The 18,029-nt window shown below is 43.1% G+C and overlaps 1 protein-coding gene across 1 annotated transcript in view; it reads left to right on the top strand.

Annotated features, from left to right (window-relative positions):
• The window catches only part of KBTBD2 (kelch repeat and BTB domain containing 2), a 35,790-nt gene extending 19,730 nt beyond the window's left edge, over positions 1 to 16,060 (top strand). Inside the window, exons 2-4 of the mRNA XM_044293204.1 lie at positions 7,176 to 7,677; positions 11,232 to 11,397; positions 12,898 to 16,060. Of these exons, the coding sequence (XP_044149139.1) occupies positions 7,508 to 7,677; positions 11,232 to 11,397; positions 12,898 to 14,427 (1,866 nt within the window). The 5' untranslated portion in view covers positions 7,176 to 7,507 and the 3' untranslated portion in view covers positions 14,428 to 16,060. The remainder of the gene's footprint in view (positions 1 to 7,175; positions 7,678 to 11,231; positions 11,398 to 12,897) is intronic.
• Positions 16,061 to 18,029: the final 1,969 nt, after the last annotated feature.

Genomic DNA, 18,029 nt, shown 5'->3' with positions numbered 1-18,029 from the left:
TCCTTCCTCAGTGCGCCTGCGCCGGGTGTAGATGGGACGTCATCTGCGCAGGCGCACTGAGGAAGGAGCGGCCGAGCATACTCCTCTCAGTGCGCCTGTGCCGACTGAAGACCGGTATGGCGCAGGTGCGAAATTATGAACGCAACAGGGCCAGCCGGAGGAGGAGAGCGCTCGCTGGCCCTGTCAATCAACAGGAGGAGGGGCGTGTTTTTTTTTTTTTTTTTTCACTTTTTTTTAAAGGAGGATGCGGCAGCTACCAGCAAGCAACCGCCCTACTTCCTGGTAGCCAAGTAATTAACATATTATAAAAGTGTGGTTTTTAATGAAACTAAGCCACAGAAAAATGTAAGAGCACTATATATTGAATAATCGCACTATAAAGGATTTTAATTAGCCCAAAAAATGAAAAATGACTTTTGGGGGGGTGACAGAAGCCCTTTACTTCTCTGTCCACATCAGTAATATCACTGAGGTGGACGCACATCCTCAGTTCCAGCCCTCAACTGCCTCCAGCTGGATCTATTGTTAGAAACTCAGTTACAGGATTATTTTTTTTATCATCATCATTAGACAACCCCCTGCCAAGGAGTAGAAGCTTTCACAAAGCTTCGGAATGCTATAGCAACTAAATGGCTCCCATACCATCATCATATAGAACATGCTGCGATTTCTCCAGAATGCACAGATCATCCGTGAAATTGTGACCTTTGATGCCTATTCGTATAATATGTGTTTGGCTTGAGTCCATAAAATTCTGGCTTATAGAGGGGAGTCGGGAGTGTGAGATCCCCCACCCCTGCCCCCCTCCATTAGGTCATATAGACAGGGATTGTCTCTTCATGAGTCAAACTGGCTCCTGAATTGGATGATCTGCTAATATTCCTGTTTGATGCTGCTGCAGCCATTTGCTGGTTGCAATCTTAACCTGCTCTCCTTGCATCAAGTGACCATTTGTCAAGGCTCAAGGGGAACAACCAAGGCCTTGGAGAGAAGGAGCTGAGAAGCAGGTAAGTATGCTTACCTTTTTAAGATCTGCCAACCCTCCCCCAAAGGTGCCAAACTCCTTTAATGTGGTCTCCATCCCTCTTTGGGTGGTTTTAGAATAATGTAGATGTTCTTCTCCTTGTGAAAATAGGCACTAATGTAAGAAGGAAGTATTCCTTCCTTTTTTGAAATCGTAGGTTCTAAGTGTCTTGCTGGGTTCAGTGGAGAGGGAAATTCTCATCAGAACTGCATTGGCACAAGTCTAAGAACATATAACCTGCCTAGCACTTGCAATTCTATCATCTGACGATAATCTGGTTGAAATCTGTCAGCATAGGTCTCCTTCAATTTGTGTGTGGCTTTCACAAGTGTCAACCATGGAGATCCTGGTGTTTGGTTGCAGGAGGCATCCTGTTCATTTTTTTTTTTTTCCCCCTCCAGCATTCTTGGCAGTGAGTTGTTCTGCGAAGAATGTAGGAGAAGTTGTAATCCTTGGCTCCTGGTCCATAGATACTGAGAAAGGAAGTCATGTGTTCCCTGGAGCTTACCCAGAGAGGTTCTGCTGACATGTGTTTCGAGCCAAGCCTTGTCTGGTGTATTGATATTACTGTAATACAGATTTATCTATTTTTGAGTCCTCCTAAGGCAGGGATGTCAAACTCGTGGCCCTCCAGCTGTTGCAAAACTACAACTCCCATCATGCCTGGGCATACTACAGCTATCAGGGAATGATGGGAGTTGTAGTTTTGCAACATCTGGAGGGCCATGAGTTTGACATCCATGTCCTAAGGATACGGCTGCATGGAGTGGATTTTCTGCAGCAGAATTTTCAACAGCAGTTCCACTTTGGATTTGTTACAGATTTGTTCAACTCTCAGCCACTTTGCTGGCACTGTGACCACTGTGGATCTATCTCACCAAGATCTGTAGCATACATATGTGGATATACTGTAAAGCAGGGACCAGCAACCTTTGGCACTCCAGCTGCTGTGAAACTACAATTCCCAGATAGAGCATACGAACTTCTCGTTAGCGATCATCCTAACAATAATCTGCCTGTGTAATAGGGCTTTGAAGGTTCCTTTACAAAGGCCAGTTATCATGCAAATTCTCGTTCCCAATAATTGCCCTGTGTAAAAGTGCTGCTGATAGATGAACAATGGTTTGCTCATTTAATGAAAGCCTCATTGATTCTGACATTGCTTTTAGGCAGCAGCTCATGCTGTGCGATCTGCTGCCCAGAAATAATCTGTATGAGGATCAGTGATCGCAGCAGCTATTGCATGTCCCCGTATAGCGGAGGTTATTGCTGCATGGAAATGCACCACTCGCCTATGGTTTATTCCCTATACTTGCCTGCTCAGTCGCTCTGTGTAGATGGGCCCTCAAGACCACTAAGCCTTGTCAACAGGCATCACATTCTTTGACATGGGGCAGCTTCAGCTCTTAGTGGTTGTCCGAGTTATTTTTTGTTCTTTGTATGTTTCTAACTAAACATATGTAAGGACTTTACAATGCACTTACTGCATCTACAGTTGCTGCTTTCTCAGATTTCACTGAGGGTCATATGACCGGTGATGTCAGCTTCTCTCCATGCTTTGATGTTTCATGCACAAGCCTGAGGGAGCAGATGTGTCTGTACACGAGATGTCACTGTGCTGGCCACGCCCCCCTGTACTGCCATCTGCTGGTGCTGTCTGTGCTCTCCCTGGATTCTTCATAAAAAAACTTTAACCCCTTCAGCAGCACAGACTCAGGGCTGAAGGCTTTACTGAGTAGCTGCAGGCAGTGAGGAGACACATGCTGGGCACAGGAGCTGACAGACTAGGAGTTCAGCAGAGCATTGCACAAGAACAGGTAGGGGGAAGATCCTGTGTGTATCAGTGTCATTGTACAGCTGGGACTTGTAGTCCTACACATATAACATGCTGCTGAGTATCCCAGCAGGCAGACATGTCACTCAGGACAGCACTTGTATTCATTCCTTTTGCAGAACAGGGGGAGGAGCAGAAATTGTTGTTGTTGCAGTTAAACAAGGAGGAAATTGAATTTTTATTTGCCTAAAACTTGCTTAGCTTAATTATATATCGCTGCCCATCAGATTTACAGTGCTATATATATATTTTTTCATAACTCAGACAGCCCCTTTAACCTGCAGCATGCCGATGTAGACAGTTTGATCAGAGATGGTTTTACCTGGCCCAGTGCAAAGTGATGGTAGTTCCTACAGTCGTTCCTCCCTCTTTCAGTTTTTATATTGCTGTCATCAAGGACTAACAGGGCAGTGTGCTGCCTACAATTATCTTTTTTGGGCGGCTTAAAAAAAATAGGATTACCCAGCAAATGACCCAATGATCTGGGGGAAGTGATCGGAAACAGGTGTGTTTTGGTTGCCGATCATCAGCCCCTATAAAAAGTCCCTAAAAGATATTTACACAGCCCTTGAGATGTTATTGAGTGATGACAAAATAGAACACCATCTTCTATAAAGAATAGCAAAACATGAATCATAAGGCTTATTTAAAGAATATTGCATATTGAGTTGATCGTTATGTAGGCAACTATTTCTGAAGCCTCGCAGTATCGTTCCTGGAGTTGAACATTTTCTGGATATGTTTTCATTAGTCGCACTGAAGCGCACTATAGCATCATGGGAAATAGTAGGTACATCAATACTGCCAATAGAAACCAAACTGAGCTTAGCTTAGAAATGGCGTTCTGTAGATGAATTTAACAAAGCTGTGTTTTGTTTTGTTTTTTGTTTTGTTTTTTTGCTATAATTAACAGGCAGTTTTTCCGTTCGGATGTTCACACAACTGATTTTGCACATGAATTTCAGCACGTATCTCGAACAGAATTGTATGTGAAAAACATGGGTATTCTGCTTCCTGCATAACTTGTGCCATACTTCATACAGAACAAATTCATCTGTTGATGTCTGTGAAGAATCCTTGTGTTCATTTTTTTATTTTATTTTTGTCATCCATGTTCCAATGCTTAGCTGAAAACTAATGTCCTCTCTTACCAGTGGTCTGTGAAAATCACGGACAGAACATGGTAGCCATCCGTATGTTTTTCCACAGACGCAGAGACTTCAATAAGCGTGTTTGGTCTGCACCGTGGACCAAAGTGGTGTATTTCTCTACTGACCCACAGTCAGTGGAAGACCACTGATATGTGAACACACAAAAATAAAATAAATCAATGGCTGTGTGTGCTGCCCATGGAGAACACTTAAAAGGGAACCTTTCACCTGGATTTTGTGTATAGAGCTGAGGACATGGGTTGCTAGATGGCTGCTAGCACATCCGCAATACCCAGCCCCCATAGCTCTGTGTACTTTTATTGTGTAAAAAAAAAAAAACTGATTTGATACATATGCAAATTAACCTGAGATGAGTCCTGTCCCTGATTCATATCACATACAGGACTCCTCTCAGGTTAATTTGCATATGTATCAAATCAGGTTTTTTACACAATAAAAAGCACACAGAGCTATGGGGACTGGGTATTGCGGATGTGCTAGCGGCCATCTAGCAACCCATGTCCTCGGCTCCATACCCAAAATCCAGGTGACAGGTTCCCTTTAAAGGGGTTATCCAAACCTGTAACACCCCCATTCCCCCACAATGCTTGGGCCCCTCATAAAGAGAATACTTACCTGGTCCCCGAAGCCTGTGTCCTTCAGGATCAATCCACCTGTTGTGCAGATCACTACACCCGGCAACGGTGACCTGCCTCCTTGCATCTTTCCAACTTGTCACCTGGGATGCAAGGGGAGCAGGTCTACAGGGAGATGTAGCGATGGCCGTGGAGGGATACAGAAGGACACAGGCATCTGGGACCAGGTAAGTAATCTCTGTATAAGGGGTCCGGGCATTGTATGTATGGGGGAGTTACAGGTTTGGATAACCCCTTTTATATATGAATGAGGCCTAACCACGAGAACAATTACTTTTTCCAGTAAAGTTCCCACACAAAGGGAGTTCTTGTGATATTTCTGGGAATGTCTGTATTTGCTTCAGTTTTTCTTGATGTTTCCTCTTGCAAGAGTCATGTTACCTAGAGATTATCCCTCATCTTTTGGCAGTGGTTAATTCCAGGCTAAGCAAATCCCTGTAGGATCGTGTTACCCTCAGTGCTGCATGTGATACCTCGAAGGCTAATGGCATTCCACAATCATATCCTAGGCCGACTGGAGTGGTAATGTGCATGTTGGTCCGTCACCTGTGGGACTGACAGAATATGTATCGCTGATTCTGTGGATAGGTGAAGTTTGTGCCATAACCTCTCTTTGCCAAGGTTCCCTCTTTCTCCCCTTGTTCCTAAAGAAAAGTAGTTAAAGGATCCTAAAGAGCTTTTTACACAGGCTGAGAATTTCACAGATTATCGCTAACAATCCTTCATAGTAGGCCTGCACAATATATCGCCAAAGCAATCGCAATTAATTGCCATATCACAATCGCCAATTGGCCGACCCAAAAATGCTGCAATTGTATTACCATATTTTTGGCTTTATAAGACAAACTTTTACTCCCCCAAAAGTGGGGGGAAAATGGCAGTGCACCTTATAAAGCAATGGTTGACACGGATGTATCGCCGGCCGCTATGCTGCACAGCGCGGCCGGCGATACATCAGTTACAGCGCGGGGAGGGAGGAGGGGCTGGAGGCAAGTCATTATTTTAATGAACAAATGTTCTTTTATTCTATTTTATTTATCTGTTCTGTGCAGTGCTATTAGGAAAATGGCAAGTTTTGTATTTTGTACTTTTGCAGTAATGCAAGTATGTTAATTTAGTAAAAGATGTTTTATTTTGAAAAACACTGTGCATTTCAGTTCTTGAGTTAAGCATAACTACATTTCTGCATTATCCGTAATTTGTGTGCTTTTTGCCTTGAAAATCCAAGCAAATAGACCTCTAGCACAATTCCCTTAAAATATCGCATCGCATATCGTTATCGCAATTTTAGGGCCCTAATCGCAATCGGACAAAATTCCCATATCGTGCAGCCCTACTTCATAGTAACGTTCATTAGCAATGATCGGGCAAAAATTGTTTACCGGCAGCAGATCGTGCTGTGTAATCATAATCTGCTTCTGGCAAACATTGAGTCAGTATGGGGACGAGCGTTGGCATTAGCGATCACTCCTCCCCTTACTGTGGAGAAGATTGCTGCATGTAAATGTAGCTTTCTCCTTCACCAGCGTTTAGCAGATTGTCAAGAAGGAAGGCTTCCTCCTCGACAATCTGCTGTAATATCGTCCACGTGTAAAGGAACCTTAACAATGTGCACAGACAGAAGGCAGGTTGAATGGTGTCCAGAGTGTAAGTCCCTCATTAACCACCTCCCGTCCGCCCATAGACTAAAAACGTCCAGGAGGTGGTTCTATATTTCTGAATGGATGTTCCTGCACGTCCGTTCAGAAACTGCAGCTGCACGCTAATCGTGCAGCTGCTGATCGGTTTGCCCGCTGTCAGTGACAGCAGGGCAACCATTAGGCCCCTTTCACACGGGCGAGTATTCTGCGCGGATGCGATGCGCGAGTTGAGCGCATTGCACCCGCACTGAATCCCGACCCATTCATTTCTATGGGGCTGTTCACATGAGCGGTGATTTTCACACATCACTTATGCGTTGCGTGAAAATTGCAGCATGCTCTATTTTGAGCGTTTTTCACGTAATGCAGGCCCCATAGAAATAAATGGGGTGGCGTGAAAATCGCAAGCAAGTGCGGATGCGGTGCGATTTTCACGCACGGTTGCTAGGAGACTATCAGGACGGAGACCCGATCATTATTATTTTCCCTTATAACTTGGTTATAAGGGAAAATAATAGCATTCTGAATACAGAATGCATAGTACAATAGCGGTGAAGGGGTTTAAAAAAAAAAATATATATATAATTTAACTCTCTTTAATCCACTTGGTCGCGCAGCCCGGCTTCTCTTCTGTCTTTTTCTGTGCTGTGTGCAGGAACAGGACCTGTGGTGACGTCACTCCGGTCATCACATGGTCCATCACATGGTCTTTTACCATGGTGATGGATCATGTGATGACCGGAGTGACGTCACCACAGGTCCTGTTCCTGCACACAGCAAAGAAAGAAGACACAGAATTACTGGACTACCACTTTAATTGTGAACTGTATTACACTATGCTATATTAACTATTTTTATATTCTCTTTTAGGTTCAGAGGAGGATGTCATTTATTTTTCATGAAGCTGTTGTGCGGTCTACTTTCTAAAGGGGCTCTTCTAAATAACCAGCACTGGATTTTACAGCCGGGTCTTTTAACAGATCTTACGACCAACCATGAAGTCTGAAATACTTTGGATGTTTTTATGCAGTGTTGTACATTGCACTGCTGATTCAAGCTGCTAGGAACAATTGATTTTTATTTTTTTCGCATTTTAAGAGCCAACACCTCTGAAGTATTGATCTTTTTTCTGTTTGTATTTTTGACTACATACAGTCACCCTTTTGATTTTGGATCATTGTAGCTATTAATGGAATGCAGTCATGTCCACCCAGGACGAAAGGCAGATCAATACTGAATATGCCGTCTCCTTACTGGAACAGCTGAAACTGTTCTATGAACAGCAGCTACTAACAGACATAGTGTTAATTGTTGAGGGCACTGAATTTCCATGTCACAAAATGGTTCTCGCTACATGCAGCTCCTATTTCAGGTACGTGTGGTTTATTTTACTAAATGAATTAATATATAATAGACTACACATCTATTGGGAATGCTCTATTTCATATTGCCTTCCAAACCATGAAAATAGTTATAGATTTTACTAGAGGAGCAAGTTCCGATTACTGGGGGATGGGGGGTACTTAGCTTTGTGTAATTGAACATGTTTATCTTTATTAACCAGCTAACTGTTTTGCCCGACTCCAGCTCCAGTAGTGGGAAAAGTAGCTAACTGGAGATGGGAGGGCTGCTTTATATGCTGCTATCTCCTGAATGTTAGCAGCTGGGGACATGCAACTGGTCTTGTTTGAAAGCTGACATTCCAGGCTTTCATACAATACCAGAAATACGTTCAGGACAGGGGAAGATATCTCTGATAAAAATCTGAATGCTGTGAATGCAGCAGAAAGTGAAATTAACAGCAAGCTTTACCGCGGTTATTCACGACTCTATTTCGAACAGTGATTTCTCCTCTGTTCTCCTCATTGGACTTTCAGCTTTCAAACGAGACCAGTTGCATATTTTTTAGCTGCTACCATTCAGGAGATAGCAGCATATAAAGCAGCCCTCCTCTCTCTAGTTAGCTACTTTTCCCACTGCCCGAGCTGGACTCGGGCAAAGCAGTTAGGTGGTTATGGGTATCTGCTGTAACTGAAAGGGCTTCTTTTGTGATAAATTCCCTAAAGTGTAATTCCAGTTCTAAGTCCATATGTGCGGTCCTCCTATATTTAATCATCCAGGCGAAGTAGAAAACGCAGAGGAATGGAGTCCCGCTGCCCTTGATTATGAAGCAGAGACGATTCTTCACCAGTGTGCAAGTTTTAATCAGACTATGCATGTATCAATGGTTTTTTATAGCTTATCGATTTTATAATTGTGATGTTTACCACTTTGTTGCTTCTTCAAACTGTGTGTGGAGTTACCTGCTTACATTGGAGCCATGTTATGCCGGTATTGCATCAGGCGAAGTAGTGGGTCACTCGATGCACTGTCTAACTAAAGCTTTCATTATCTTACACCTCGGTAAAGACCCCTCTCCTTACTCTGGCAGCAGCACACCTTTATTCCTCAGCAATTTCTACACTGGATCACTGCCTATGAGCCCATCCTACAGCCTTCGTCCAAGATAATAAAAAGGGAAAAAACATATATATATATATATATATATATCTATCTATCTCACTTTTAACCCCCTGTGCTGTTCTCTGTAGTACTCCCCTCCAATGTTATGCACCTCACCTATGCAGCCAGAACTACACACCTCTGTCCACTGTGTAGTGGATGGAGCTGGTGGCTGCAGCACTGCTCCCATTCAATGTGGGAGCAGCGCTGCAGTCACCAGCTTCATCCACTACACGGTGGACACGGGTGTGTAGTCCCAGCACCAGAGCTTCCCCTAAACAGCTGGTTGACTGGGGAGGACGGTGTCATACCCTGCTGATCAAGTATTGATGGCCTGTTCTGAGGATAGACCATCATTGGTAAAATCCTGGAAACCCCTTTTAAGACTATAAACACACTGGGTTACTGGGAAGTTATGGTAAAATAATGCCAATCCCAGTGTTATTGTATTAGGGAAAAGTTCGAGGCTGCCCATTTTGCTGAATACTTGCGCTTGTTCTCTGTCTTTTCTTGCTTTAAGGAAGCAGAGGTTCCTGTAATGAACCCCAATGACCGCATTACTTCTAGAAAATGAAGCAGGGGAATGAGTAAGATACTTTAAAGAGTAAAGGCTGTATTAGACAGCCAGATCAGGCAGATGATTCTGTGTGTTCCTTCCTGGCAATCATCTGCTCATTAGTGGAGGAGACTGCTACTATTACATGCAGTGATCTCCTCCACAGTATAGGGCGGAGCGATCGTTATGCCATCGCTCTTCCCTGTACTGAATCATTATTTGCCTGCAGCAGATCATGATTAGACACCATGATCTGCTGCCGGCAAACAATAATTGTAAACCTGTTGAAAGATTTGGATTGCCTGATGAATAAGCATTTGCTTATTCATTGGTTAATCAGCGGCACTATTACACTGCCAGATAATTACTTACAAGCATTCATATGAACAATTGTTAGCGATCTGGCAGAAAATCTGCCTGTCTAATACAGCTTTAAAGGGGTTATCCAAGACCTATAATGTCCTACCCATGTGCACAGGCCGCTCACACAGATAGTACTTGCCTCACTCCCCGGCTTCCGCGTCGCTTCTGATCCTGGCATGGCCCCTGCTGTATCGCCCTGTTGCACAGATGAAAACATCTGGCATCGGGGTTGGGTGTTGGGGCAGCCAATAGCAGACCACAACAGGAACGAGCTTCCCTAGCATTGCAGGTGACGCTAGGGAGGCTGATTCAGAAGCATCGCGGGTGTCAGGGAGAGAGGTAAGTACTATCTGTGTGAGGGACCCGGGCATATGCGGGGGCATTATAGGCCTTGGATAACCCCTTTTAAAGTTTTCTAAAAGTTTCCTTTAAATTGTTCTAAATAGCCTAAACATTTTTTAAATATGCTTTTACAGTTTACCTGCTCAAATAGGCACCCAAAGTCCTAGAGTACAGGAGTGGCAGAATGCTTTGAGCGGAGGGGACTCAGACAGGAGCCAGCTCGGCTATATCCTGGCATAGTACTTCTGTAGAGGGTACCGATGTGCTGTGTCAGAATTTACCCAAGCTTGAGGGGAGCACAGGCAGGAACAGCAGTGATCTGTGCTCCGTCTGTGCAGCAGTCCCTGCGGCACCCAGTGAGATCAGTCTGTGCTGTACTAGGATAATGATTTTATAGGTCCATTCAGATGTCCGTAGTGCCTGCAGATCCGCAATGCACCCGGCTGGCTGCCTATTCTTGTCCGCAATTTTACGGAGCCGCGGCCCAAAAGGTCGGGGCTGCGCTCCAGAAATGTGGATCCGCATCTCTTCCGTCCCCATAGAGAATGAATGGGTCCGCACCCATTCCCGATATTGCGGAACGGATGTGGACCCATTTGTGGACGTGTGAATGGACTATTAGACGCAATAGGACCCAGGACTTTTGGTGCCTATTTGAGTAGGAAAACTCTTACTGTTTAATGAAGTAAACTAAAAAAAAAACATTTTTATGCCATTTTTAATTTTAGAAAAGTTTAGTTAATCTTTAAATTGTCACTGCACTAAAAAAAAAAAAAAAAAAAAAAAAAAACTTTTGATATGTCAGTGACAGGTTTTGATCGGTGGAGGTCTGAGTGCTGATACTAGAACAAGTAGAGAAAAGCGCTTGCGTATTGCGCTCTCCCTCCTCGCGACAGGTGACAGAATGGAGAAGGGCCCATAGACTTTCTTTTGAGCCCTTCTCTTTCTCCTGCACTGATGAGACTACACTATATGAGCGCTACTCCCTCCTTATTCTAGCAGTCTGTGGGGGTCCCCCCCCACACTGATTAAAGCCTTTAATATGTTGCTATGGCCAATGGTCATGTCCTTTTTGTTTGCACATATTTTGTATAGCTTCTTGTTGATCTGCTCACTCTTTGCTATAACTTGTCTTATTTGTTTTGTGCTTTTTTCTTCTGCAGGGCAATGTTTATGAGTGGACTGAGTGAAAGTAAGCAAACACATGTACATCTGAGAAATGTGGATGCAGCTTCTTTGCAGATTATTATAACATATGCATACACGGGTAATTTGGCAATAAATGAGAGCACTGTAGAGCAGCTATACGAGACCGCTTGCTTCTTACAGGTAAACATCACTTTTCTATGTCCTCATTTTAATATAACTTGCAAAAGTAACTTGTTAGAATATCATCATGTAGTTAGAGCTTTAAAGAGAACCTGTCCACCAGGCAGCGTGTTATAGAGCAGGAGTAGCTGAGGAGATTGATGTATAGTTTTGTGGGAAAAGCTTCAGTAAAGCCTGTAATTTATACACTTCTATCTCCGCGCTATATACTTAAGACTGCCCTGTATATAGCCATCTCTGTACACTACACGCTTAGGGCTCTATTACACAAAAGGTTTCGCAGGAAGCGTCCCTTCTTGGCAATCGCCTGATTGTCAGTGGAGGAGAGCGCTGCTATTACATGCAGTGAACTCCTCCGCAGTTATGCCATCGCTTGTCCCTATACAGACTTGTTTTTTGTTAGCAGCAGCTTGTGATTATCTGCCATCAGCAAGCCATGATTTTTAAGCCTGCTAATAAATCTGGATTGCCCGATGAACAAGTGTGTGCTCGTTCCTCAGGTAATCGGCGGCAGTATTACACTGCCAGATTCTCACTAATGAGCGTTCCTACAAATGCTCTTTAGTGATGATCTGGCGGCTAGTCTAATACAGCCTTGAAACATAGAATGCCACTAATTACTGGTAAGACCTTTGCCCCCCCCCCCCCCCCCCCCCCTCCCTCCATGTACCAATGAAGTCAGAAACTTAAAGGGATTAGTTATAGGTCATCTGTATCAGAGTGGCCGGGATTCACCACCCTGCACTCCTGATAATCAGCTCTTTGATGAAGCTGTGGCGCTTAAGCGAGCGCTGCGTCCGCTTTATGCAGCGAAGCAATACCGTTTGTAATGGCGGAGCAGTCTAATTACAGCTTCTCTCAATGAATTGAATGGGAGAGGACGGTGTAATTACACTGCACTGTCGCTTCAGTTTACATAATGTGCAGGTTAACAGTAAAGATGATGTAGCGCTTGCACAAGTGACAAAACCTCTTCAAACAGCTGATCATTGGGGTGGCAGATGTCGCTCCATCACAAATGATATCGATGGCCTATCCTGAGGAAGGGTCTACGGTGTCCTGAAAATGAGTAACCTATTGAAAGGTATAAATTACAAGTTTTCATGAATATTTTCTTTCTGCGCCATAACATCCTGCCTGCAGATTGCACTGCACTTTGTGGTGACAGGTTCTCTTTAAGTGCAAGAAAATTAGAAAAATGCGCCTCGTGTTTCAAAAACAATGTGTACTGGCCTTGTTGCAAATGGTATGCCCAATTACAGCACATCTTTCCATTTTCCAGAGAGGCTAAAAAATAAAAGCTGTGTGCAGGATATATATATATATATATATATATATATATATATATATATATATATATATATATATATATATATAATAACAATTTGTCATATTTATCAGAAAGGTCAAAGAATAATTTTAAATATATATATATATATATATTTTATATTTGAGCTAAATACTAAGCTATATGTAACCCCATGCAACTTTCTGTTACAGGTGGATGATGTGCTGCAACTCTGCAGAGAATATTTAATCAAAAAAGTCAATGCCAAAAACTGTGTTCGGCTGATGAGCTTTGCGGACCTGTTCAGCTGCGAAGAGTTGAAGCAGAGCGCCAAAAGAATGGTAGAGCACAAGTTCACTAGTGTGTACCGCCAGGATGCGTTTATGCAGCTATCAAGTGAACTTTTGATAGATCTTGTAAGCAGTGACAATCTGAATGTGGAAAAGGAAGAGACTGTCAGAGAGGCCGCAATGTCATGGCTGGATTACAACACAGTGTCACGCTCCCAATACTTGTCGACCGTGCTAAGCCACCTACGTATCGATGCTCTGTCAGAAGTTATTCAGCGGGAATGGTTCCAAGGATTGCCACCCAATGACAAGTCTGTAGTAGTTCAAGGACTTTACAAATCAATGCCCAGATTCTTTAAACCAAGACTTGGTATGACAAAAGAGGAGATGATCATAATCGTTGAAGCTGCTTTGGAAAACCCTGGTTGTTACTCCACAATCTGTTACAGTCCTCAGGCAGAGAAGGTTTACAAGCTTTGCAACCCACCATCTGAGCTACTTAAAGTGGGGGCTGTCGTGTCTCCTGATAATGACATTTATATTGCTGGAGGGCAAGTGCCCTTAAAGAACGCCATAAGCAATCACAACAAGCCGGGCAAACTTCAGGCCACTTTCAGGACTGTGAATAGTTTTTACTGGCTTGATGCCCAGCAAAATACTTGGATTCCAAAGACCCCTATGTTGTGCGTTCGCGTAAAGCCTTCTTTGGTGTGGTGTGATGGATACATCTATGCAATAGGAGGAGATAGTGTTGGTGGAGAACTCAATCGAAGGACTGTGGAAAGATATGACTGTGAGAAGGATGAGTGGACATTGGTGAGCCCTCTTCCAAGTGCATTTCAGTGGAGCGTTGCTGTTGTAGTCCACAATTGCGTTTATGTAATGGCTTTTAATCTTACATATTGCTTCATTCCACGGTCTGGCATCTGGGTAGAAATGGCAAAGAGGCAAACTAGTAGATGTTTTGCATCTGCTGCAGCCTTTAATGGCAAAATCTTCTACCTCGGAGGCTTGCAAACAGACAATTCTGGTGTAAGGCTACCATCTGGCACTTTGGATGGCTCTTCTGTTGCAGTGGAAGTATATGATGTGCATAAGAATGAATGGTACATGGCAGCCAATATTCCCGCCAAACGATTTGCTGATCCGTGTGTTCGAGCAGTGGTCATCTCAAATTCCTTGTGTGTTTTTATTAGGGAGACGCACATGAATGAAAAAGCAAAATATGCCATTTATCAATACGACATGGACCTTGACCAGTGGTTTCTGCGGCAGCAGATATCTGAGCGTGTGCTTTGGGATTTGGGCAAAGAGTTTCGATGCACTGTAGGAAAGCTCTACCCGTCATGTCTAGAAGTATCTCCATGGAAGCCTCTAACACATGTTTTTTCTCAAGATGGCGCAGATGACTTTGAACTTGATGGAAACATGGTTACCTTACCCCCAGTATAGCTATCTACAAGCAGGAGACTGCGCGTATGCATGGCTGTGTTTCTGCAATGAGAAGTCTTTAGGACTACATAAAGTGGGCTTGGAGAAATATGTTTGCGTTGCTTACTATTCAGACCTTATTTTTATGCCCTAAGTAACATTTGTAATCTTTAATGCATTTATATAGGGAGATATGCTTCCATTATGAAATATTTGACCAGCTTATGGGAAACGAAAACTTTATATATTCCAGCCTTGGCGTTTGTTGACGAAGAGCATTTAAATTGTATCCCTGTGACATTTTCCTTCCTCTTCCCCTTCCTTAATTGCGAAAAGATGCTTTAGTTTTATTTTATTTTTTCATTTTTTTTTTTTTTTTTTAGATCCACCTATCAATGGAATTGCAAGTATATATGCTTTCTGAGAAAAATCTTCCATTATCCATACTCCTTTTTAGTTAGCAATCCAGTTTGTGTGCTGGACTATACAAACATATGTGCATTGTCACCCGATCTACTATGTTTCTCTCCAGGGATAAATGTGCTTACTTTAAGACCTCTCGCTTTCTTGAAAATCCTCAAGATCGCCTCCTCAGTTGACTTACTACTGTAGGTAAATGGCTTTTCCTTTCCATGATATTTACTCCAAGAGGCATAACTGTAGTGGCGCAATCTCATCTCCAGAAAGAACATATCTCAAGCTTTTTTTTTTTTTCTCTCAGTGCTATGTAACAAACGTATAGCGCGTGACGTAAACTAACAAACCTAGAGCAAGCTTGACTTGGAAGTAGTCGGTGAAATATGCAGAAAGCCTGCAAACCTATTATTTTTTACAAAGTGATTTATCACCAAAGTCCCACTTTAACATGTAAAAATTTTATATATATATATATATATATATATATATATATATATATATATATATATATATATATAAAAAAATAATCTCTCTATATCTGGGGAAATGTAGTGTTTCACTTGGTAACACAGGTCAATTAAAATGACTGCAGGCTCAGTCAGGCTGTGCAAGGAGCATGTGTTTCTGTCGTCAATAACCTGGACCTTTCTGTTGTAGAATACAGGTCTTCCAATATGGCCTTGTGACATTCTTTCTGGCGTAACCGGGCATCCAACCTATTTGCCAGCCCCTCATAGTACAGGTCCCTGTGGAGCATTAACCCTTTTACAGTGACTGCAGTAAAGGGACAAAAGGAGCGCCCATCCTCTGTAACGGTGATGGGAGCTCACGCATTCAGAAAACTGCTGCTGTCTTTCTTTCCCTTCCCACATTTGTACATTTAGTGTCGGATTACCAGGTCTTATATCATTTTTAACTTAACAAGCATTTACTGTAGTGTGATTGTGTATTGGTATACCCTATATTTTTTTTTTTTTTTTTTTTTTCTTGGGAAGGGAAACAAACTGTTCAGGAATAATTTACTTGGCACTCTTAGGTGCACAAGAGAGCAGATGCCCTTGTGCTGCTCTGGCATTACTATCAATCCCAGGAACCACTAGCAGTAGAGGGGCACCATCGCCAACTCAACATGGGCACAGGTGCTTCATGACAAACCCTACTAGCATGTTCAGCTGCATCATGTTCTGGCACTGTATTTTGAATGACCTTAATTTATTAAAAAAGATATTAAAATGAACCTTGTGTTGTGATTGTTTGAATGAGCAATGTTTTCCACACTTTGTAATGCATTTGTCACCTCTCCTGACATGACTGTTCTAGTAACTACTTGCATTTCCCATGTAACAACTCTGGATTCTTATAACTTTGTTGCACTGTTCATCTATTATTCCTACTTGGATTTTGATAAAGGTGCAACTGTTACTAGTTGTGAGGGGGTGGGCGGGTGGGTGCCCCTCTAGTCTCACACTGGCAGCACCAACACGTAATACCCAGTTTGTACTTTTTTTTTTTTTTTAACACTAGTTTTATTAACGATAAACCGTTCAGGTATGAATCAAGTAGGATAAAGCACATTGGTTTCCCATGCAAGGGAGCAACATATTATGATACAAGTACAGAATGATGCATTACATAAGGCATACATAAAAAAATTAAATCAGGCTGAAAAGAGCTGAGGATAAGAGCATACAGCTGCACGCAATAATAAAAACTAGACAGGGCCTCCTTAACCTATCTTGGATTGTCAGTCGCTGAGTACATATGAGAGGTTTGCAGAGTCAGTGAAGGAGCACCATTCTCCCCAGACCTTCTGAAATTTTTGTGGGCACTTACTGTGTTTAAAGACAGTTTTCCATGGACACTACATGGTTAACAAGGGTCTTCCACTGGCCCAAAGATGGAGGGCTTTCCCCTATCCATTGAAGCGCGATAGCTTTCCTAGCCAGGAACAATGTTTCCCCTAAGAATATCCTATCATAATGGGACCATATCTCCTCATCTAGTACTCCAAGTATACAAAGTTTAGGACAAAGTGGGATCGCAACAGGGACCATTGTGGATAATACTTCCAGGACCGAAGTCCAAAAGGGGCGAATATAAGTGCATTCCCAGAACATATGCCAGAAGTCTGCACGGTCCACCGAGCATCTATGGCACCTGCTGTGAGGAATTCTTCCCATACTATGAAGCCTGGTCGGAGTGAGGTAGCTCCTGTGTAGAATAAACATTTGGATTAATCTATTATTAATAGAGGCTGAAACCCTGGTCGGAGTAATGAGCGCCTCACTCCAATCATCTCCCGTCAGAGGGTATGGATAACTTCCATTTACCTTCAATAGCAAGAGGGTTCATTGTCATGCGGTTACATAGCAGGTGTGTGTACAAGACGGAGATGATCCCTTTCAGACCCTGCGATCTGAGCACTCCTATCAAAGGATATTTTGAAATAGCCCTTCCCAATACTCTTAGCTGAGCCTGCAAGGCGTGTCTCAATTGGAGGTACCTAAAAAACATATTGCGGGGCACACCAAATTTGTAGATGCCCATCCTCATACAAATCCCCCAGAGTGCAGACTCCATGAAGCTTCCACATATCAACCCCATCCCCCAGACACATGTGGGTTAACATGTAGTTATCCCACAAGGGAACCACATCAGGCAGATCCCTAAATGAATGGATTTTAGAGGCCTGCCACACTTGGTGTACCAGTTTGTGAAGAGAGAGCAATCTGTCGCGAGGGCAATTTGAATTCTCCAGAACCGGCCAAAGAGCCCAGACGCAAGTGCTCTCAGAAAATATTCAGCATTGGGCAAATCAGCAGATGATACCCAAGGCCTAAGGAACTTAAGCTGTCCAGCTAAGAAGTATGGAAAGAAGTCCGGAAGAGAAGCACCCCCTTGCGTCTTGGGCCTCTGAAGCACAGCCAAGGATAACTTCCTTCTAGCTCCACCCCACACAAACAAAGCAACCATGGCATGAATACGGTCAAAAAAGCCTTTAGATATGGGAACGCACGCGTGAGCTAAAACGTACAGACCCTTGGGAAGCAGTATCATTTTTACCAGATTTAGTCTGCCTATAATGGAGAGGGGAAGCTACTTCCATGACTTGAACTTATCTGCAAAGAGCATCACTAGGGGCTCAATGTTCAAAGTGTATGAAAGGTGTGCAATTCTGGTGATTACTATCCCCAAGTACTTAAAGC

Source organism: Bufo gargarizans, chromosome 5 (genome assembly GCF_014858855.1).
Source record: "Bufo gargarizans isolate SCDJY-AF-19 chromosome 5, ASM1485885v1, whole genome shotgun sequence".
Classification (NCBI taxonomy): domain Eukaryota; kingdom Metazoa; phylum Chordata; class Amphibia; order Anura; family Bufonidae; genus Bufo; species Bufo gargarizans.
Note: the sequence above shows the minus strand (reverse complement) of the source record. Positions and strands in the feature narration are given on the sequence as shown.